Source organism: Ornithodoros turicata, chromosome 6 (genome assembly GCF_037126465.1).
Source record: "Ornithodoros turicata isolate Travis chromosome 6, ASM3712646v1, whole genome shotgun sequence".
Classification (NCBI taxonomy): Eukaryota; Metazoa; Arthropoda; class Arachnida; order Ixodida; family Argasidae; genus Ornithodoros; species Ornithodoros turicata.
This window is the reverse complement of record NC_088206.1, coordinates 958,673-981,327: the sequence shown is the minus strand read 5'-3', so window position 1 is coordinate 981,327 and position 22,655 is coordinate 958,673. Positions and strand designations below refer to the sequence as shown.

Here is a 22,655-nt window from a genome sequence, read left to right as displayed (position 1 = left end):
TAAAATAACCCCCTTCCATTGGTGTCCATTAGTCCATTGGTGTCCATTAGACACCAACCCTGAATATTAGTTCCACAAACAACGTTGGACAGCGATTACTATATCAGAAGTACTCTAGCCACAGCTGCAGGGTACACTTCACCAGACTATTAGTTACTTTAAGTAGTTTCTTCCGAAAATAATAATTTCAACTACCCGCGCTAGCTACATAGAGTCGAGACAAGGACACGACGTTTGTTCTTGCAGAGATGGTCACTTAATGTACTAACATTCTCTCTGAAATGAGAGACTCGCATTTTGAGACTACAGAAACAATCCAAAGACCACTCCTCATGTAGCGTCCAATCACCTTCACTTTGAAATTTATAGAGGTCCATTAAACGTGAAATCTAAAGGGTTGGAGATTCGTGTCTGAGCCCAAACTATGAAACCGAGCCAAACGTCCCAAAACGGCAAAACCACTCGAAACAGTTTATTCTCATTCAAAAGCAGTCTACACACGAAAACGATCGAGCGGGGAATTTATGTGCACATTTACCCCATGTGAGACCTAATTATGGCAGTAGCTGCGAGAAACGTAATTTTTAACGAGTCCGCTCGTGTCCTGTCAAGAGACTGGTCTTTACTTCAGCCCATATAAAGGACCGTTCGGAAATTGTTACACAGTTTTCGTGGCAGACATTTGCCAGTTACGCCAAGTTTTTAATGTTGCATTCACGAATATGGCCACATTACCGAATCTTTCCAACGTTGAGTTACATACCCGCTTTATCCGTTGACGGGATATACAAATTGGACGATTGGCTCCATATATGTATAGTAATAGTTGCTCCACATTTGTTGGCGGCCTCGAGTGATAGTGAAATCTCATGACGTCATTTGTGTCCACTCTTCTGGTCCACTTGGAGGAATCGGTTCCGTGGCTTGGCTCGTCAACTGTCTATTCTTTCTCAACTTGGTTGTCAACAGTTTTTCGTCAGTGGAACAAACTCGAAATGGCGGCCAATGTGATGACCACCAGTGCGGACGCTGTGCTTCCGAAGCAGGCAGCACATTTGGAACCGTCAAACTTCTTGCACGTGTCCCGGACGGCTTTCTGAGCATTTTTCTCGATGAACTTGGACACCACCTTGGAGGCTCCGTCGCCGCAGTAGTGGCGGGCATTCTTCACGTAACAGTTCACGTAACTGGAGTATTTGCTGCGAGTGAAATCAGAATGCATTTCAGCGAGGAATACACTGACGTGAAACAGATCTATCATGTGCTCTAAAGCAGTAGAGCTGCAACATCAGCAAATTTATCTGTTCCTCAGCCCTCAGTGCTCTTTACATAACAATTTTTGTCCCAATTGCGTTCATAATCTTTCAGAAAATTAAAATAAAAAATTACGGGCAACACTGTGTCCAACTTGCCACCAACAGCGCATTGCTCGTCATGTACGGCGGCAGACAAAACTACTTTGTATGCGCATAACACTGTGTCTAAAACAAAAGAAGTCGGCTACGTGCCGGCTACGTAACCGTCAGGAGCAACAAGCCAGTCGGCAACTGTTGCTCGACAAATGGGGGATTATTTCCCACCAGACGTCGCCCCGTGTCGTTTTATCGCAATTTTACTAGCAAATTAAAAAAAAAAGTTAGCGTTCCTTCTCACATGTATAACTTGTGATGGATTTACAAGCAATAACGCTGTCAAAATATGCCGCCAACGTGATCTGTCTGTCTGCTGCTTTGATGTACCCTTAAATGTACAATGACAACCACACAACACCAAGAACAACTTAGATATAATGATAGTTTCTTTTCAATTATTTTTATTTTTAATTGCCCGTTAGCGCCGCGAAGCAAATGTGGCTATGAGCGGCGTACAGACGTGGATAGATGGAGAGGGGACAGCAGGAAGGAGTGAGGGACAGGGGGAGTTAGTATGCGTCCTGGGTCGACTTCAGGGGTAACTACATTCGTCTGGAAAGTATTCGGAGAACCCAGGGAAAACCTCAGACAGCACAGCCGGCGATAGGAGGATGTGATATGATGTGATGTGGTAAAGAAAAAATGGGTATGTGAGTTTCGACCAAGTCAAACTGGCAGTGCACTTACACAGAGAAAGTACAAACAGATGATGAGAAAAAGAAAAGAGATGATGACCAGAGAAGAATAGAGGTGATAATGGAATTCAACATGTAGTTGAACATGTAAGGAAGATAATGATAGTGACATGGGGTGTTTCACCATGACTACATAAACGTACACAAAACATAAACGAGCGTAGAGGTACTCGAAAGAAAATAATTGTCAAATTGCCTATATAATTTTGGGCTTAAAACATTTTATAATTAAGATGAAAATTTGTGGCTTTGATCCTGAGCAGCGGTCTGCTGATTAATTTCGTTCACCTGGGGGTCTCACACCGTATTTCAGCTCGGATATGAGTTGGAATCTTGCACATATGAATACATGCAGTATGCGGATCCACCGAGACCAGCGGCGATTCCCTTCCAGCAAAATAAGAAGCGTTCTAACACGACATCTGTCACGCTATGGAGACTGACCAGCACATGCTCTTCTTCTCTTTCTTGTTGTGGGGGTCATTGAAGAAAAATCTCGAATGGTCTTTATAGTCCTGATGCTTCTTGCCGCATGCACCGCGGACTTCGCCCAGCTTCTGGAAGCATGACATGTACCTCAACAGATCTGCAAAGCAACATGAAGGGTGTTACTGCAAAGGTTGGACTGGAAAACAAAGTTTCTGTTGGGTCCAACGACTGGTCCCGATAGCCACAAATAAAATGTTTCGACAGGGGTCTCGTCCCTATAACATGTTCCGAGACTAAGCGAAGCCGATACCAGTTCTTGTCACGGAAAGCATGCGTGTTTCTCGATTGTTGGTTTACGTTTGTTGGCTCAGGAATAGACGAGTTGAGAAAATCCCTGAGTGCTTAGCGCCGCTTTGAATTGTGGGAGTTTACTATATGGAAGAAACTGTTCCGATTTCTCCCCTACCGGTCCATTGTCTACGACGAAGGATTCAGCAGGTTACCCATCAGGATGCAATGCGTGCGCAAGAACACTGGGTTTTTCTGAACTCGTCTATTGGTTACACGTTGAACGTAGCCTTACTGAACGGAGACAAAGCTCAGCTTTGACGCACTCACAGGAGAGACGCAATATTGTCGAGCAAGAGAAAGATGCATCAGTCAAGTCTCAAAAAGACTTTGCTCTTGATCAGAGCAATATGGTTCCTTACGAGACCGGGTGGGTGCAGTACGGTGGCACTTTTGGCTTTACGGTCCATCAACTATATGGGCCTGTTGCACTAAAGTTTCGTCCGGCGACCGCAGCGCCAACTGTCCTCCTCTAGCGTAGAGCGCCCTTACTAGACGGTCGTGTCCCCTGCCTTTCCACCGTACCTGGAACGTCATCTCTTTTGTGGAAATCCTTGTGCCACGATTTTTCAGAGCCGCAGTGTAAGCGATACATGCCTGTGTACGGAAAAAGCTCCGGCTACACGACCACAAATGGCGCTGCAGAACACGGTTCGGAGCGCACCCAAACGTCGTGAGATAGGCCCATGCAGAGCAACACCAATTCAAACAAGTCTGTCGTCTGCACACAGGTATAGGAGCGTCCTGGTAGACTAGTATACGACAGTATGCCCATGTGTTCGATTCACACAATAACGCAAAGAACTCCGTTTACCTGCCCCACTACTAGCATCCGCTTGAGGAAACAGTGTGACCAACGGCAAAAGCAGGGCCACCAGGAACACTACACGCACCATGATGACACACACGACTGCCTATATACTTGCGCAATGCTTGCGAAAACGTTTTCCCCCGTCTCGATCCGTCCAAAATAAGCCTCCACAGCCGGGTGCCACTCTTTCACAACCGTGCACGGCGAATGGGTAGGGTAGGTAGCAGTCAGCCAACAGATCACAACGCAGCCACAACCAACGCGGAAGTCAACTCGCTCGCTCGTTTTGCACACTCTGTGGCCACAATTTTCACGACGGTTGCTCACTGTGACGCAAGAAGGACCGAAGCTACACGCCGAGCCTGTCCCTGCTTTGCGCGGGAACAGGTTGTGACGTCCTTGGAGGAACGAAGGCGAGCCTTGTACGAAAGCGGAGGATGCATCGTCCCACCAGCGAGAAAACGGAACGAAGGCGTTGGTTGGTCTTCCCCTCCAAGCTAAATTGGGACAGACTGCTTGGGGCGCGTGCCAGTTTTATTTTGCTAGCGTGCATTAAGGGTGCCAGAGTTGCGGCTTATTAACAATCACATGTTTACTTCCTGCCCACCCATGGACAGACTACTACAGACTACTTGTTGCTCAACCTCTGTAATCGTAGTGTTGGAAGAAAAATGCTGCCTCCCGTTCTCTGGCAGATTTATAGCGACTACTGTAAGAGTGCATTACAGGCACTGGATCAGATGACAGGAATAGGTCTTCCTGATTCCAGGGGTCACTGCCATGATTGGTGACAAGTCCGAGCAGAGCGTTTTACCTTTCGGCCGTCATCGTACCAGCATCTGTTATCCTATCATATCATGTCATCCTGGCTAGAAGTGAGGCTAACAACGGCAGGCCAGTCTCATCACCACCTCCACCACCAGTTGCAGGAGTGCACGACGTCTTATGCGCATGCACACTTCGTCAGTCGCAGTGGGGCATGACATCCAGTTGCAGTGCGTTCATGGATGCGATGAACCCGGGAACCCGGGCAGCGCAGTGGACGGGGAGTCGTCGCAGTAGGGAACTCTCGTTTCTCCTCTTCGCATTTCGCTTTGGTTTGCCGTTGTCATCACTTAGTTACTTTGACCATTTAATTACTCGCGCAAAACGAACATCGAGGGGTGTTCTGTGTTCGAAGTTATTTTCTTTTTTTTTTTTTTCATTATTTTCCATTCTTTTTTAATCATTATTATTATTATTATTATTAATATTATTATCCTTCTTTCGGAGGTGTCCCTACGAATGCTACGCTGTTTCTTCACGAAAATATCATTCAGTCGATCATGTTCGGAATGCTGTTGTGAGTTGAAGCCCGAAGAACACGGTGGTCGAGCGCCACGAGATTTCGAATACGGTGACAACGAAGGCAGCAATTCTTTCCGTTTCGCTGTTATGTTTGATGTGCCACAAGCAGCAAAAGAAAGAACTCATCGGGAAATCATACGCACCCACGTGAGACCAGCTCGTTGCGTTTCTTCTGCTTGACCCACTCTACCTCTTTCCTGTTTGTTTGTTTGTTTGTTTTTCTCTCGTTTTTTCTGGCGCTATTGTTCCCCCCACCCACAAACGCGTTTTGGGCTATCCAGTCCTGTCTGGATCGGGACTAACGTTTCCATATTTTTCTTCCATATCCGATCCAATGCAATGCAATCCAATCTGCTCGCTGCGTACTCCGCATGCTCGAACCTGGCAGTAATATCCCCAGAAATCGACTTCTCGGAGGGGGGTACCAAGCTTCCGAGGGAGGGGGGGGGGTGCGTATTTTTTTTAAATATTATTATTATTATCATAATCGACACGTTTCCTGGGACACCCTGCATGTTTAGGTACATCAAAAATCAGGAACATGAGAGTAGGATATAACGCTTACAAGCTGTAAGAAAAAGAAGAAAAAAAAAAATAAAATATATATATATATTATATATATATATATATAAGCGCATATGGAATATACCGATATAACATGTGGTATGTTCACAAACAAAAGATATGTCCCAACTTCTTTGTACTACACACGGAGGCGTCTATAATCTTGCGGTTCTTGTCCACAAACGTCTCCCAGTAAAAAATCTAGTTTTTGAAAGGACATTGCGAAGACTTGTTTACATGAGCACAATACGAATTCTGTGAGTTGTATGCAGATGTAGCAGGTCCAAGTCTGGCACGGGAATCAATTCCTCTTTTTATCTTGTACATTCATTCAACCGTCCATTGATCAATCTCCGAAAACGTTTTAATCGATAATAATCGGGTCGTTTCATTATTTGTGAAATCGCACACAACCTAATTTGAAACTGGTAGAAGGGCTTAGGAGGGCTACGTAAAGTGTCGACCCATAAATGCGTTCATTTCTTACATACGTTTAGTTTCGGGACGGGGTATATAACGCCCACTTGATGGTTTAGTCCCATTTCGGCACATCTGAACCCCAACCTGAGTCTATCCTCGTCGCAAGGTCTACTGTCGGGAGCTCGTCCGAGGAGCTCTGTTGAACTTTTTTAAGGTCGTCGACCCTCAAGTGCGGTCATAAAACCATGCTGGTTACCAGCAAATAAGTTAACGGACGTCGCATTCCCCTCCCGCACTCCCTGAGCAACGTGGCTCCAGTTTAGGCCAAAGACAGAAGATAGGACAACTTGGAACGAGGGAATGAGTATTTCACGTACACACACTGGCTTTACGTAACAGTTCATTCTTCCTGACAGTAACTCATTGGCAGTAGTCGAGTAACGGTAGCCCTTACACTGACTCTTAACTAACAGTAGCAATAACTCTTCCTGAATGCTACAAGTTCATGACCAAGCTTTAAGTATCAGGACTCGGATGACATACAGTGTCATTCTTCTGATGATGACAAATAGGCATCAAAACGTAATGTTCAATTGTTTCTTTCTGTTACGCCGACCAGTGTATATATATACTCAGTCTATGCAGGCAGAGCGCTTTGTCTAGCCAACGTACCCCCAGTTTCGCCTAATTGGAATGCGCGTCAGTCCCAATTCACTAACGCCACTCACCCACCTCACTTGTTCGATATGATAATCCTGAATTTAGCGAAATCGGACGTAATCCTGACCAAGCTATCCCGCAAGAAACAGATAGAAAAGTAGCATTTCCTGTTGAAATAAAAGAACATCACTGTACCGCTCAATGCACTTCGCTTTTGGTTCTCGCTTTGCAAGAACGTACGCAGGAAACGAAACAAGCTTAATTCCAACTTTTTCTTTCAGTCCTTGATCAGTTTTATCGTACAATTTTTTCTTGTTCCGTTTTTTCTTTTTTTTTTTCCTCATCTCTCCTGCCCTTTTTCTTCACTTCTCACGCTTTCCTCGCACGCGTCTAGCGCGTGTCTCGCAGCCGCACGTGACCTCGGCTTTCCTTCTCTCTCACACATCCGTGACGTCACCCATTTTCGTTGTTCATTTTTCCCGACAGAGGTCACGGTCGGAGAAGTCCCCGCGCCAGACGTAACCCTGTCTGAATCGAACGTTCGATCGGTGTCAACTCCCTGGCGCGCATGCGCCCTCTTTTATTGGGAGGGGAACTTCTGCGAGTTCTTCTCGTCATATTCGATGGAGTTTTCTTCCATGTTGATTCCAGATTGTGCGTTAAAAAGAGAGAAGCATAGCGCGAGGTAAAGTTGTTCTCCGACTACGCTTAGATTACGCTCTCAGATGGTCAGACGTTATCGTCGCTGGTAATTACATGGCTACGATAAACCATCAATCAACTGTGGATTATCTCCATTAACCGAGATTGTAAACATCGGCATCGGAATCTGCTTTCCGGACACGACACCCGCAAACGCTGTGTGATGATTCACACGCAAACAACCTGTTGCGGCCACGTCACTCTCGTGTCGTGATTCATGTTGAATCATGTGCATCTGCTCCGCCTGGTTTCCGTGACACGCATCGTTCCACCACCAGCTATGAAAGCGGAGCTCCGACGGTACTCCGAAGCTTGGAAGCCATTGCGCTATTTTGAACGGCACACATTGTACCAGAAATGCTCCAACTTCACGGTATATCCGCTATTTTGCTTTATGATGTACTAGGTTGAGCATGAGCAGCCACTGACCCAAGTCAAATGTTGGGCGTTCCTCCAGCAAGATCCCATCAAATCGTACCATGTAATAGGCTCTCTGTTGTTCCTAGAGTGAATGGTGATTAAAAGTTTCTTCTCACCTGTAGGATTTCATTATTTGATGAGACCAGTGAACCAGTGAACGCCACCATTGGTTCATCACAGCGGCCCAGTTTGTACCTTCGTTACTGGCGAGACTGGGGTACGTTATATCCCGGAACAGAAAAAAAGAAAGAAAGAAAATAAGAAAGCTACCTGGGCATTCAGCCAAGAAAAAAAGGAGAAACAGTAGGGAAAAAAAAACACACCAACCAACGTCTACTTTACTGCGGCGAGAAACTGAACGATAAAGCGGCCGTGTAACAAGGTATCCCTCGCAGACAGTGCGGATACAGTTGCACCACTGTAGAGATATGCGTTTATATGCGAGGAAACAACAACTAGATAATGATCATGATGTGGGGTGTGGGGAGCGGTACACTAAGAAGATGAGAGACGAAAGAAAACACGCGCACGTACTAAAGCTATGGTATACAGGTATACTAAACCCCCGTCTGAAGCAACCCGGTGGTCCACAGAAGTCCATGAACAGGTGAGGAACCCGACGACGGAGCAGAGGGACTTGCACGCGGAGCACAGGGATCAATGAGCGCAGCTAAGTTGAATGGACTCTTGCTGACACGGGCCAGGTGATCACGCAGTGTCCACATTTCCGTGTCGTACAGTTCACATTCCAGGAGAATGTGCTCAGTGTTCGCCGCGACACAGCAGCTGGAGCAGAGGCTCGTGGAGAGGAAACGAATATGTCACTCGGAAAGGGCAATTTCTTAATAAGAAGAAACTCATAAAGGTCAGGTGCACGCACAACAGCAAACTCAGTGTGCGTGGATCTCTATGCGCTGTCGAAATATATTTTTCTGCAACTGTCATCCCTTCTATATTTGATGCCGTTGGGCTGCCCTAAACCGAATGGGAATAACAGATATATGAGCAGAAAGGACTTTTATAGATCAACAGTTCAATGCGACCGATATCTGCGCATTAGCCCTATTACGCGAGACAACGTAATACACAGATACTGTACACATGAACGTTCCAAGTGATGCCGCACGTGAGAAAGATATTGAGGCGATCATCGAATAACAATTTATACCCTCCTCTCCGATCGAGGAAGAATCTTTTTTACCTGTATGTATCCTGTGCTAATAACTGCATATGGGTAATTAATTGAATACCGATGTGCTCTCAAAGTAGAGAAGAGCGTTGCTAGGGTGCCTGAATACTAGCTCCCTGTGTGTAGGGTGGAGTCACCCTTTGTAGAAGCGAAGGCCGCCAAGCCGCCATATTGACTCCCACGCTTACCATACATGACTGCTGTGTACCGATTTCGCCAACTTTTTCAAACCTCCTTTGCTACGAATTTACTCAACTCTAAAATGCAGTGTGTCACTAAGCGTATCCCTACATTTTTGTGATCGTATCGCGAGCTGTGCGTGGGAGTCAATATGGCGGAAATTCGTAGCAGACGACGCGGTTGTCTTCACCCTCTGCAGAGGGAGCTAGCATTGAGAAACCCTTGGCGTTGCTGCTGCATCATGCCCTCTGGTGCCCACAGCAAAACTCAGGGATTCGGCTTCATCATATTCTTGGGTGAACGACTGATAATAGTGAGCTTAAGGGCATCGTACGCTATCGCCTTTGCGTACGTAAGGGATAGCGTTGGTGGTTCTGCGCACGCGCAAAATATAGAGTTTCGCGCATTGCGCAGAACCACTCCGCTATCCCTTACGCACGCTATCGCCTTTACGTACGTATGGGATAGCGCGGTGGCTCTGCGAAATGCGTGAAGTCATCTTTATGTTTTACGCGTGCGCAGAATCGCCAACGCTATCCCTTGCGTACGCAAAGGCGATAGCGTTCGATGCACTAAAACTCACTATTTGTTTCAGTAAACAGTATTTAGTTATCTCGATGTTTCTCAACCGTGTTTTTGCGGTGGTACGAATATTTCCCAAATATTCCTCTTCATACATCATTCGCGGAAAGTATATCGCTTCAAAGTACGTTCCTCAAAGACGTGATAGTACAAGATGGTGCCACAGCGAAAGCTCGTGTAACAACCAGGTCCGCGACGTATGAAAGCGAAATGCGCGGGGAGTGAATCATGCGCAGTCAATCGGCCAGGTTTTTCGGAGAATGACGCATTCTCGATTCATGCAGTCAGCCACATGGTGCCTTTCGACGGGACATCTTTTCTCACAGCCATGCCGGAAAGCATTGTGCAGGCATTATAACAGGGGAGAATTTCTCGCTCGTCTCTGTTCTATAGTGAATATAGACTGTCGTTTTTTTTTCTTTCTTTTTTAAGAGGAAAGCTTGTCAAGCTTAATTGTGGTCAAACTGAAAAAAGCGCAGTGCTTCATGCATGGTAATAGAGACGAGATCATCTGATTATCTCTCACGATTGTTTCAACAATATATAGATAGAGGAAGACGAACGCGCACGTGCGAATGTGCATGTGAACCGCAGCTACATTCTGTTTGGAATAATTTACGTTGAATTCTTCGTCCAATATTTCTTCAGCTTGTACTGATGCACACACATATATACATTAGATGAAGATGAAGCGGGCGATTCACCGCCGAGACGTTGCAGTTTTGGTACATGTTTCGTAACGCACGCTTCTGTAAAGGGTGCTTCGTTGCCTGACTCAAGTGCAATGCAGTAAAGCACCTGCGCGCGGGCGCGCGCGCGAACGGACATTGTTCGCCGGATTCCAGTTGGCTTGTTTGAACACGATTTACATCGCAGGTTAGAGTTTAGTGATGACTGCAGGAATGTGTCGAATAAGACTGACTGAATGGATCAACTCAATCTTGACGGTATCATAAGTTTAAGAAAGATTACCTATGCGACAATCAGACCGAGTTGTTTATCTGTAAAGGGCGTTTTCATATAGCAATAAAGAGTTGACAGTGTTCTCTACATCACTAATGGCAGCACAACTACGAACACGGCGATGGTATTGAGACTTGATGGGGTATTATGAGTCTCGTAAAGCATTTCGTTCGACTCGGTTTGGCTCTCTTTCGCTTCGCCGCCAAACACTAAAATTCATCTTGGTGCAGCTATATTCTGTCTGTTGTCAGCGATGCATATACACATTATGCATAGCGGGACTGACCAGGGTTGTTAAGTGTCTGAGTACGTGTATTTATATAGTTTTTGTGTAATTTTATATATAAACAATATATCCACCAACATCATTGTATATATGTTCTGTGACCTACGTGTGTATTTCGTAAGCGCCTTAGCCGTGCCCCATGGACCTTTGTGCATCATGCAGTGTGCGCGTTGACCTGCACCACCTACTTATGGACTACCCTGACTACCAGCGGAAGCGCGAGATCTTGCAGCACGGAATGCATGCAATCGACCACCGCCCTCTTACCATAGGCAAGGTGCTGGGCCCATGGTCCAGTAGGGTTCATATGCACCAAGGTCTCCGTCACATTTGGGATTTCCCGTCATCATCTCTCACTATCTGTACAAATGGCACTAGGGCAGTATCCAGCCTGTTGACCGGCATCAACCCCACCTCATCATCGTCTCTTTATATGCCCCTGTCTGTCTGTCTGTGTGCGTGTGTGCGTGCGCGCGCGTGTGTGTGTGTCGTAAGCTGCGAGTGTATTCTTCATTGCCTAGGTATGTGTCGTTTTCAGCATTATGTCGAACTTTGTGAGCGTGCGCCAACACCAAGGCCCTCGAGGCTCTTAGTGTGTGTGTGTGTGGGGGGGGGGGGGAAGGGACGTGGAGATTCGAGCGGTCTGCCTGCCTAGATTGGCGGCACATTGCTCGGGGAAGCGATGAAAGGGGAAGGGGTGAAGGCTGACACGCCTGGTTCTACAGTTTCCTGCACTACAACTGTTGTTGGACATGTAATAAAAAGCGTTACTCTTATTGTCTTGACTAAAGTATCAGGTACATTTTCATGGAGGTACTTTTATCTGTATCTTTACTCTTTTTCAGAGTAGCATTTTTTCTCATTATGAAAAATACGAGCGACAATCGGTGACGCAATTCGACTAGGCAGCCTGAACAGAGTGCTGTGCAATTCTACTCAAGTCATGAAGTCTACATTTCTCAAATATAACACTGGGATGCCAAGCAGTGCCGCGGTGGAGCGGCTTTTGAGCTTAGGTGGTCTCTTCTCTTGTTCTTCGAACTCGCACAAATCTTCGAACCCGCATGACGGAGAAGAATTTTGAAATGGCGCTGCACTATGGTGAAACAGAAGGCATGCGAGTGAATATTAATGTTAAGAAGGAAAGTAAACAACCGAGATAAGTTGCTCATTTGTTAATGTGTGGTATCTGGTCAGTGTCCAGTTCATTTTCTTGGAATAAATATTTTTTTTTCTTATCAACTCAACTCAAAACAATCACAGAAGAATCACAAAGAATCACATCATGTGACCCAACCTAACCTGCTTTAATAATCGTAATGAAACTAATAACAGCTCGCTAAATCAACCCAATCAACTGAATCGAAAACGTAACTATAAATGTACTGAGTACATTTTTGGACGTATCGAACTGTATCAGCGTATCTTCTCCCACAGGGTATCCGTAGCTGTAACTTAGATCCTTTTAAACGCATTTATGTCTAACTGTAACTGAGGTACTTTTTAAAACGAACTTTAACAACCCTGTGAAGCCGTATCTTTCATTTAAAAGATGACGCCAGCGTTACACAGAGTATGAAGCGTCCCTCGTCTGCACCGGGGAGCAAACATGGCTGATTAGTCCCAGAGACCGCCATTGCATTCGCCAGCGAGAGGCCAGGGGAGGAAGCAAAAGGAAACAAAACCCACGTGAGCACATCCCCGTCCACGTGACTCGCTCCCTCCCTTCCCTGTTTTCGGGGCGGATGAACGCAGACATTTTTCGCGACGCATCAAAGTAAGATTATCCGATGCATCACGATACAGGGAGCTTTTAAGGGAAATTTTGGCCGAGGTAATGAGCGTTAACAGTATTCATTCTGGCTGTGCGTCATCTTCCGAGGATGCCCAACTGTCGCGTTTCGGGGCTCGTGTGGGCGACAGCTCCACGAAGCTTTGGCTCACTGACTTTTCTCGGAAAATTTCTCAGCAGTCGCTTCATATTGATGGTAGCTCAATGGAGGTGTCCGCTCGATCCTGTTCTCCCTGCCGCAATGTTTCGCTCGCTGTCGGTTTCGTCAGAACGGTCGGAAATGTAATTGAATTCAGATTGGACGCGACATATTACACGTAAAAATCAGATAGAAATGTTTTCATATGAACGCAAACTTGTATACTATGCCCTCTGAACTTTTTGTCCCTCCTCCCATTCACGAAAGTGATAAATAAATATTATTATTATTATTATTATTATTATTATGCTGTTGTTGTTGTCTTAATCTGTGTTGGAGAGTTTGCGAGCAATCACATGTTTCATCGATTTCTCCGTAAATATTATTTTATATTGTTTTCCCCGTTTGACACGCAGTGCTCGATTGAAGGTGGCATATTGCTGTCAACCGCCGATGACGCCTCTTACCCATATACACGCGTTGACATACTTGTGCAGATTGCGTCGGGATTCTGTTCTTCTACAGCGATAATATAGGGTTTGCAGGATACATACCAGGCTTCGGGTAAACCGAGCACAGGTTCAATTCGCTCCAAAAAGTCAACACTGGTAATTACCAAGTCCACGCCTGCATGACTTGACCTTCAATTGAATAGTCGCAATTGAAGAAAAGGCACCAGCAGTGGTTGGTTTTAAGAAAAAATAAAATGGAGATTTTGACCTTCTTCAACTGCCTTAATTCAATTGAAGTACCCAACTGGGCGTTATGAGGCTTGACACACTTACTGAGAGGTTTGTAGCGTACCCAGTCACCTGTTTGTAAGTATATCGACTCCTGTTTGCAGCAACAGTATCACTCAGATGACAATATACACCACTCCGGTGTTCCGTAAACCTTTGTCTGGACCTGTACTGAAATGCAGTGTGAGGTATCCCCTTGAAACCAGGCTTCGATTCACACGGTGTGCTTACGCCGTCGTTCGATGTTTTTGAGCTATCAGTTTTGTTCTACCGACCAACAAGGCCACATAACCACCTTGTATTCGTCTCTCCCATTTTCGTGTTTCCGTGTGGCGCTCCTCAAGAGCGTTCCTCGAATATGTCTCAAAATCTCGAATCGAATGGCCATAGAATGGCCACACACACCTCACTTCTCTCCTTTCTTTTCCTGTTTTCTTTCTTTCAGACATTGGACACAACCTCTTCTTCGGAACCCAAGTGATTCCTCAGGGAGTACAGCTCTCATTCCACTTCAGAAGGCCACGTGCTTTGGAGCGATGAAGATGCTTGGAGTAGGTGCTGATCCGCTGGACAGATCTGCAGATAATCCGTTTTGTTGTCCAGAGAAGAATTCAATGGCGAAGGTAATGTGCAACCGAGACGCGCGGTTTGTGTTTCGGCTCATGTGCATAGCAAAATTCGGCGATGAACTATTTCAACGTACGGTGCTCGTTCCAAGATTCCCCCCCCCCCTTTTTTTTTCCTTTATCACATCACATCGCATCCAAGATTTTGAAAAATGAAATTACTTTCAACGAGGATTGTCTGTCATTCTCTTATCTTACTTTTGTCCGAAAGCCCATAATTAAAGAGATAATTATTGATTTTTTCGTAATTAATCACCTAGTGGGTACATACTTTCTTCCAGATGGTGTTCCGCAGGCAGTATAGCTCACCTGCACACACGGCATACATGCTGCTCTCGTATCTTTTCTTTTTATTTTCTTTTTTGTTTTTGTTTTTTGTTTAATCTGCTGTAAAACTGTTCTTTTTTGTTTGTTTGTGTGTTCGGGTGCAGCTAAACGGAAAACACCCTGTATGTTATCAACGCGCATACAGTGAGCTTGCATCTGCTTGTACAACTAAAAACCAGTCCTGTTGTTCGTATTGCTCACTCTCACTTAGCGCTATATGCATTTCGCGAAACGTTGAAAAGTACGCGAATGCAAATAAATTGATAGATTCTGAGTCAAAATCGTGGAGGATCACCCAACATGTCCGCCTGAATGGCGAGAAAACGAAATAAATAGGGAGAAAAACCGTTTTGTCGGTCGAGAGCAGATAAACGAGCGAGCCGAGGCGAGCTCCATCTATAGGGACAAACACAACACATAGAGCCTCCAGAGCCTAAGGGACAAAGTCAACAAGTAAAGTAACAAGCGTTTACTTCTTGGTGAATTACTCGTTTACTTTATTTTGCCGCTGTTTTGTCGCCTTGTCCCTCGTTGTATTCCACGTTTTCGACATTTTTCTTTTTTTTTTTAAGTAGCGGTAACCGCGAGACAGAGTACGCCGTTGCACGAATTTGTAGCGGAAATACTTTTTTTCCGCTAGGCAATATAAAATGCAACGCGATCGCTATTCCACTACAGAAAACAAGAAAAAGAAAAGAAGAAAAACTAGTGACAAGAACGGCCATCCTCGTAGATGGCGCCCACCTGTGTTTTGCTGATAACAGTGCACGCGAGGGATGTCCGGTTGGACCATTCTATGGGTTGGACAGTGGCCGGCTTTAATCGGGAAGCAGGTGACAAGTCACGTGGTCCACTTGAGGTCTACAGCCGCGTTACAGCTGCCTTGGCTTCAAGGCCTCGGCAGTGTCAACGATCCGTTACGGAACGACAGCTTTCGCATCGCGAAAGGAGTTATCACCGGCGATACCTTTTCTGCTTGGTTTTTATACTCCGTTCTTCGGCAGCTGGCCCATCGCAACAGGAAACGCTACGGACCCAAGCTCCAACAGGAGTTCTTTCTTTTTTGTTCGCGAGAGCTGTCTCGATTGGAAGGAAGGGTTCAAGTACGAAAGAAGTCGTCTCGAAAAGTATCGAGAGCTTCTACGAGATTCTGTTCTTTTTTGTTCCTTTTTGCGCGCGCATTTGCGAGCGAAGTTATCCCGCACAAATATCGCTGTTTTCGGCGTCCTCGCTACAGCTATCCATCCGGCGGACCCGCCTTAATGGGGGATACGTAAATACGTGCAGAGAACCCGTGGACACGGAAAACGAAAGGAAACAAACCATGAAACTCTGACGTGCTAACGTCTCAAGATGACAGCGTCCGACGCTAGTTCGTCCACTGTGCAGTAAGATACGATGACCCTTTAAAAAATAAAAAAGTATCGTTACATTCCACTAAGCTATTTTTTTTGCGCTATATAGTGACGCTGAGTTCACCCCATGGGCTCAGTTACAAAGGCAGTCCTATCTTGCTCCACCGTACAGCATGACACACCGTACGTGTAAATCTACTCCAGTTACGTTGCCGGAGCAACAACATAAACCCATTATTTATTGATCTACATCCTAAACAAGTGGGAAGGGAATTACATCGGGCATGCAGGCCTACAGCGCATCCATCTTATAAAAAATAACCATGATTCTATTTATATCGTGAATTTCGCGTAGTCAAATGGAAAAAGAAAGAAAAGGTAAAGATAAATACTGAAAGTTAGATTCAGGGTTATAGTTGGACTTCGGTGAGGAATTGCAATGAGTGTTTATTTTAGTGTCACATGGGAGACTTAGGATAAAGTTGAGGTCAAACTGTGGTTCTATCTGCGTGGCGTAAGTTTCGCCGATTTACCTTTGTTAGGGATTAATGTATTCTACGTGGGTTCCGACGGGAATGCCAACTTAGTTATAAGTATAGGGCGTACGTACAAGCAGTACGAGTATAGATAAACTTTCAGCGCTTACGACGAAAGGACATGTCGCAACATTAGCCCGGATCATTTTGTAGGAAATTTTGTCACGAGGTGGATCTGCCCGGCAAAGGAACAAACCGTATGACTGAATTAGGAGAAAACACCTCCGTCTGTGAGAGTGTACCTTTACACTCTTACAACAACAACACCGACATATTATTATTATGAGGAAACCAAGTTGGATGGCAGTGATTTTCTCTAGGAGCTTCTTCATAGGTACGTTCAGTTGGTCATACTAAAGGGACGTAATAGTAGGCTGCTTTGAAGCTACGTTCTTTAAACACAGGCTTGATCGCTCCGACACCATGCCAGGTGTGCCGCACTGGCAGGTATCGAACACGTGATCTCGGACTGTGTCCTGTTCAAGAATGAACGAGAACCGCTACGTAACCGCGCGACGCAGATCACCGCCGCTCCGTTCACATTGGCAACAGCTAGTCTTCGGGCCCTCGGGACCAACATACCCTGCAATACCGCCGCGCCGTGCCGACTTTCCTGGATTCCCTGCAAGACACCGGTCGCCTTTATGTCCTTATTTTAGTGCGCCTCTCCACATTCTGTGCCTCTACGTATCACCGAAGATACTGATGCAGCCTTATCTCTCATTGTCACGATATATCTCATACAGTCCCGTCGGCATTGGGGCATAGCGGGCCACAACTCAGGTGGCAAATTTCCCCATTCATTATCATCATCATTATATTTGTTGTTTGTTATTCGTTTTACTCTCTCGATATTTAGACTATGTGTTACTGGTCTGCCAACGTTACGGATCATCCAATATGGATGAAGCGAATGGCCCGTTTAGATTACACGAGCTCAAAATTTCATTCTCGTGGCCCTTGAATTGGAGGAACGGAGTGTCACAGGATGTCACGTGCCATCCTCAAATTGACATTAAAAGTGGTCTCGTGTAAGCCTATGTGTGTCTGGTTACATTGACAGGTACGACGATATGATGCTGTATCTAAAAAACTGGCTAAGACCTTGTAACGAAGCATAATGAGAGTGTCATATTTTTATGCGGCGTTCCCTAAGATTGCTACGATGTGGTGTTGCCACCTTGTCGTGAGATGCGTCGCCACTCTACCCCATTGCTTGTGGTGATGTGGGGGATGAAATAATGAGCCCCTTCACAACAAGGATCCAAGTCCTATGGTGTCCTGTTATCATATCATTATTGGCACATGGCTGTATGATTCACTTGCCACGTATTTTGAAAACTAACTAAATCCCAAAAGAATAAGCTAACTTGGACACGCGAATTTGCGTCCTGTCCTGTTTTTAAAACACGATATATCATTTTACGAAGCAATCGAGCATTCACCCTGATTCTCCTCCTTTCGAGAACGGAATTTCGAGATCGGGGATTTCCCGACCGGAAATGTCGAGGTCCTCCCGATTCCCCCAAAATACTCTAATTGCCACAGCTTGTACAATATTACACGTTTTGAAGGAGTGCTGACCCTTCCCGCAGCAGCAACAACAACAACATGGCCTGTTATCCCACACAACAAATGGAATTCTCCCCAGTGCCGGAAAAGGCCGTCTTTGTTTGTTTTTGTTGTTTTCTTTTTTGTGTATATATAGCTACATAGGAATAATGCACGGGGTAGCCAGTCCGACTTAGTGAGTCGCCTCCCCATTTTTCTTATGATCATCATCATCATCATGACTGGAATTGGGCGATCAGGAGCACCATCGACAGTGTGAAGGGAATGATCCGCACAAATATTATCGTAGGAGGAACTCATTTTCCCATTTGCAAACTTCCCGATCTCGACGTTCACAGTCTCGAAACAAACTGCAAATGCTTGATTACTTCGCAAGATGATATGCCGTGTCTAAAAATTCGATATCACTAATTCATCTCTCAGTTTCACGAGTTTTCGGTGTCCGTCGAAGACGTTTTAGCGAACGAAATCTACATTGCCACGAGCCACTGTAAGCATCACCGACTCACCTCGCTGAATGTCATCCGGTTCATCTCCATCTCATCTTTCATGCGTAAATATCCGCCGGAGTGGCTGTACATATAGCGACTGGCAATAATATGTGGTGGGAAGTGCATATACAAGTGCATGTCACCAAGTCTCAGTGTGTCTTGACGTCTACTAAAATTTCGTACACAGCCATATTTTAGCGGCCGTTATATAGGCTTAGCAGTGCGGTCACGCCGGAACAGCATGTTGGTTAGTTTATTTATGAGGTTAGCCCAAATTCGGTGCTCGCATTTTTTGTCAGGTGTTTCGTTCCTGTTGGCATTTTCCCGCGCGTTTTAGGCAGCTTATTCTTTAGTCGGGAAACACTTATTTCTAGCAATTGATCTTGCAACGGGGATTTCAATGCTTCCCCACGTCCTCTAACGCGGTCTACGTTAATCAACGGCTTGGTGAATAGCTGCACGGCACCTAAAACGCCACGGCTGTCCAGTGCTCCTTTTAAAAACTTCCATGAAGCACAACGTGCGCGCGAAATGTTGGAAGCCCCCAGAGGGGGGACACAAGGGGGTCAACCCTCCATTCTTCTGTCGTCCGAAGAGTTGGCGGACCTTCCGCTTCCCTCGCTCCTACTTCTCCCTGTTGACCTGTTCGTGACCGGTTTCTGTCTTTTGTGTTTCATCGCGTCCGTTGCTAGTTTGAGCTTGTGCAGTGTTCTTTATTGTGGCCCAGCTTTTCGTTTATAATAGCACAAAAATATGGGATGAATATTCCAAGTAGGTCTCGTTACATGCTATTATTTGCCATCATTCATGTGCACGTGCACGCGTTATCCGAATATTATCGGTGTTCTGTAAGAAAAAGAACAGACGTCCGCGGGGCATTGCGATTTTCGCTAAAAAGTCAGCTAATGCAAGCTGGTAAAAAATATCTACTTATCCCCTTGAAGATGAATTTTTCGATAACATTCTCTTTGTACCTTTTGTGCATAATCAGTGAAGGGTACGCAACACGGCTAGAATTAACATGCAACGTTTCCAGAGCGAAATGTCACCAACCACGTGCGTTAACAATATGCGAAGCTTTTCTCTGTATTGTTCATTTTATAACGGTAGATTGCGTAACGGTACCTCTTTGCGTGCAGCTGTTGTCAAGTGGTACAACCAGCCTTTTGCTTTTGACCCCGCCTCCCCCCAATTTCCTCTTTTCTTGGAAAATCAGTACCACACAAATGCCGACTAGACATTTTGGGTTCAATACTTTCAAACAACAAAGAAAAGCGAGCTGTGGCCACGGCTATAAAGGGCCACAATGACCGACAGCATCTAAAATTGCCATATCTTGCGTTATGAAAGTCATTACCTCCACCAAGTGAGGGCTGAAATCTGATTCTTTAGCCGCTGTCGGACGATGCATTCATTTATGAAAGGTTCGAAAAATAAAATTGTGATTTGAAACAGACAGTTCTTATTTATTATCATTCACCGTTTCACGTGGTGGAAAAGATGAAAATGAAACTGTCAGGGTGAGCACATGGTAAAATAGAACGAGGTGAGCAAATGTCCAGTCTCCGCTCTGGATTGGTGAACAAATGTCCGTTGCATCTTTGTGCAGCAAAATGACCGGCACTGAATTTCCTGGTTCCCGATTAAAAAAGCTACGAACCAACCACTCTATCTGGCTTCACACGTGCACGAGTTTGGGTCTGCTGGTTTTCTTTACCGCAGATAAATGACGCTACCACGCGTTGAGACGATACAGAAGGAACGACAATTACTGTTAAATAACGCGTTTGAGATAATCGATGTGACGGCGCGCAAGAAATCATTGCGACGCTCATTGCGGTCTCTTCTGTGTATGACCTTCAAAGAACAAACTATTTTCGTGGGGTGTACTTCACCTTTCGTAGTTATGACTGGCTAATTGTTTTTGTTTGCACGAAGTAAGTTAACGCAATCGTCCTGTCTTCGTCTCGTTGTCGCGCTGTTTCGTCCCGCCATTTAATTTAGTATGTTCGTGCTAATTGCGTAAAACATCTACAAGGCGTACCCTGAAGGATAACTGAATTTAAGATAATTGGGTCCAACGCACTTCGATTAAACAGCGTTCAATGAAACGGACGAACACCATCAATGAAACTTTACGCTCGATGACTTTGAAGAAATGATTGTTCAGTCCTTCGGACGTTCAGTCCTTGCCAAGGTCACCTGTTCCTTCACAACTTGAGCCACTCTATTTTCCAGACGTCCTCTGCGAGTCCCCTTTGAAAAGACACGCCTCCCCCCCATTTTCCCCAAAGCCTTCTTTTACTTTGAGTTCGGAAGAAGTAACAAAAAACCATGGGGGTCATATATGGCCATGAACCCTAGAAGGATGACCTCGGGCAGCAATCTATGCAGAGTTCTAAAACCTGTAGCCCGTAAACCTCTATTGAGGAAGCTTTTCCCGGGGATCCTGGTAGAATTACCGGGCGTCGTTGAATGGGGAAGGTTTCCTTTTTCTTCTTCTTTTTGGGGGGACGCCGCTGTTTCTTTTATTTCGCTCGGAGAGAGGTTTTGCGAACGACGTTCTGTCTTTCGATTCTACTTTTCGAGAGAGAGCACACAAAAAAGGAAGGAAGAGGTCGATGCTCTGTTCCACGCACAGCAGTCCAGTAGTAATAGCAGACCAGGCCAGCGAAACACGGGACAGAAAACTTATATGTAAATAAACAAAGTACAAACACCGTCAAGTACACGAAGGAGATAGAATAATTTTTCAAACGGTTAGGGACGTCCAGTTTCAATGACACCTTTCGTGCAGAATCTCTACTTCACCAGGTGACGAACGACAGAAAAAACGGCAATGGACAAGGCCACCCTCTCTGGTGCCAACTTCGTTCTCGTCCACTTTTTTTCTTTTTTGTCGAACGTTGCATATACACGGTCTTGTCGGTCGGCTCGTTTTGCCCACCGATTGGACCAACCTGTAGGTGCTAAAAGAATTGCTAAATAGCGAGCGAGCTGGTGACCAAAATACATGACGGTAAAACTTCGACGACCCGGACACCGGGACGACGCAAACTGTGGTTTTACGGTCGTGTAACCTTCAAGTGACCTACTTTGCACACGTGACCCATCGTAGCTTGTATGCGGTGATTGGAAGTAGCAGATAAAGCGTCTCCAACAAAACGAGCCACAATAACGTCAATCGGTTTATTTTTCTCTCCCTGTCTCTCAATTTATTTTTCAATTCCAATTCAACTTATTCTGCTCTCTCTCTCTCTCTGTTCTTCGTCCACCTAGCGAACAGTTATCTGTCAACTCTCGTGTTGCAATACCAGTTGATTCGTTGAATGCTTCGGCAGACAGTCTGATATTGCCTACGTTATGGCGAACAATGCCTAAAATCAACCTGATCTCAAATTTTTTGTCCAATTTTTCTCCTTCCCTCTCGGGTACTTCCCAGAGGCGAACGAATCCCCCCTCCCCCATACTATTTGAGACACGAAGCTGGGAACAGCTTCCCCGGCGAAAAAAGAAACAAGAAAGAAGGGTGGGATGAAGGTTTTAACAAAGCCCTTTATGATGCCTACCAGCATTTCCGTTGGAGGCAACTCATGGGAGGAATGGCGGGTAGTGTGGATGTCCTTTCTTTTCGTGTACAACCACTTTTCGTCCCCCAAATCCAGCGAATGTGAACGCTCATGGCACACGTTCCGGTTAAGTCCCGAAAATGACTGCTTTCGATCTATACTATGCTGGTAGATTTACTATGCTGCCGAAAGTACGTTTGACACAGCAGAAGTAACAACATGAATAAACGAAACATGTTCAGAACAGTACCCAGGGGTATATAAAAAAAAATATATTTGCAGCTCCACGTGACTTTGATTTCCTGCCAGAGGAACACAAATTTAAGCGGGTCACGCAGTTCCTACGCTATTTCCCGGCATGCCAAGAGATAATGGTTCCGGGAAGAACGGTCCCGGAAAAAGTTGTCCCACCTGGCATGGTAAGAAAGAAGGAGAGAAAAAAAAAAAGGCCCCGTGGCCGCCAATGGGGTATGTCGTGGTCCCAATACTACGCGCGACTG

At 45.5% G+C, this 22,655-nt stretch overlaps 1 protein-coding gene and 1 long non-coding RNA gene across 2 annotated transcripts in view; one reads left to right on the top strand and one right to left on the bottom strand.

Annotated features, from left to right (window-relative positions):
- LOC135398771 (uncharacterized) overlaps positions 1 to 22,655 on the top strand; it is a 98,272-nt gene that overhangs the window by 54,817 nt on the left and 20,800 nt on the right. The window contains exon 4 of the long non-coding RNA XR_010424135.1: positions 14,125 to 14,302. This is a non-coding gene — a long non-coding RNA (uncharacterized LOC135398771). The remainder of the gene's footprint in view (positions 1 to 14,124; positions 14,303 to 22,655) is intronic.
- LOC135398768 (uncharacterized) lies at positions 458 to 4,159 on the bottom strand. The gene is made up of 3 exons (XM_064630207.1): positions 3,699 to 4,159; positions 2,552 to 2,693; positions 458 to 1,199 (listed from the first exon to the last, which is right to left on the bottom strand). Exons 1-3 carry the CDS (start codon positions 3,778 to 3,780, stop codon positions 977 to 979), a joined length of 447 nt encoding a protein of 148 aa, XP_064486277.1. The 5' UTR covers positions 3,781 to 4,159; the 3' UTR covers positions 458 to 976.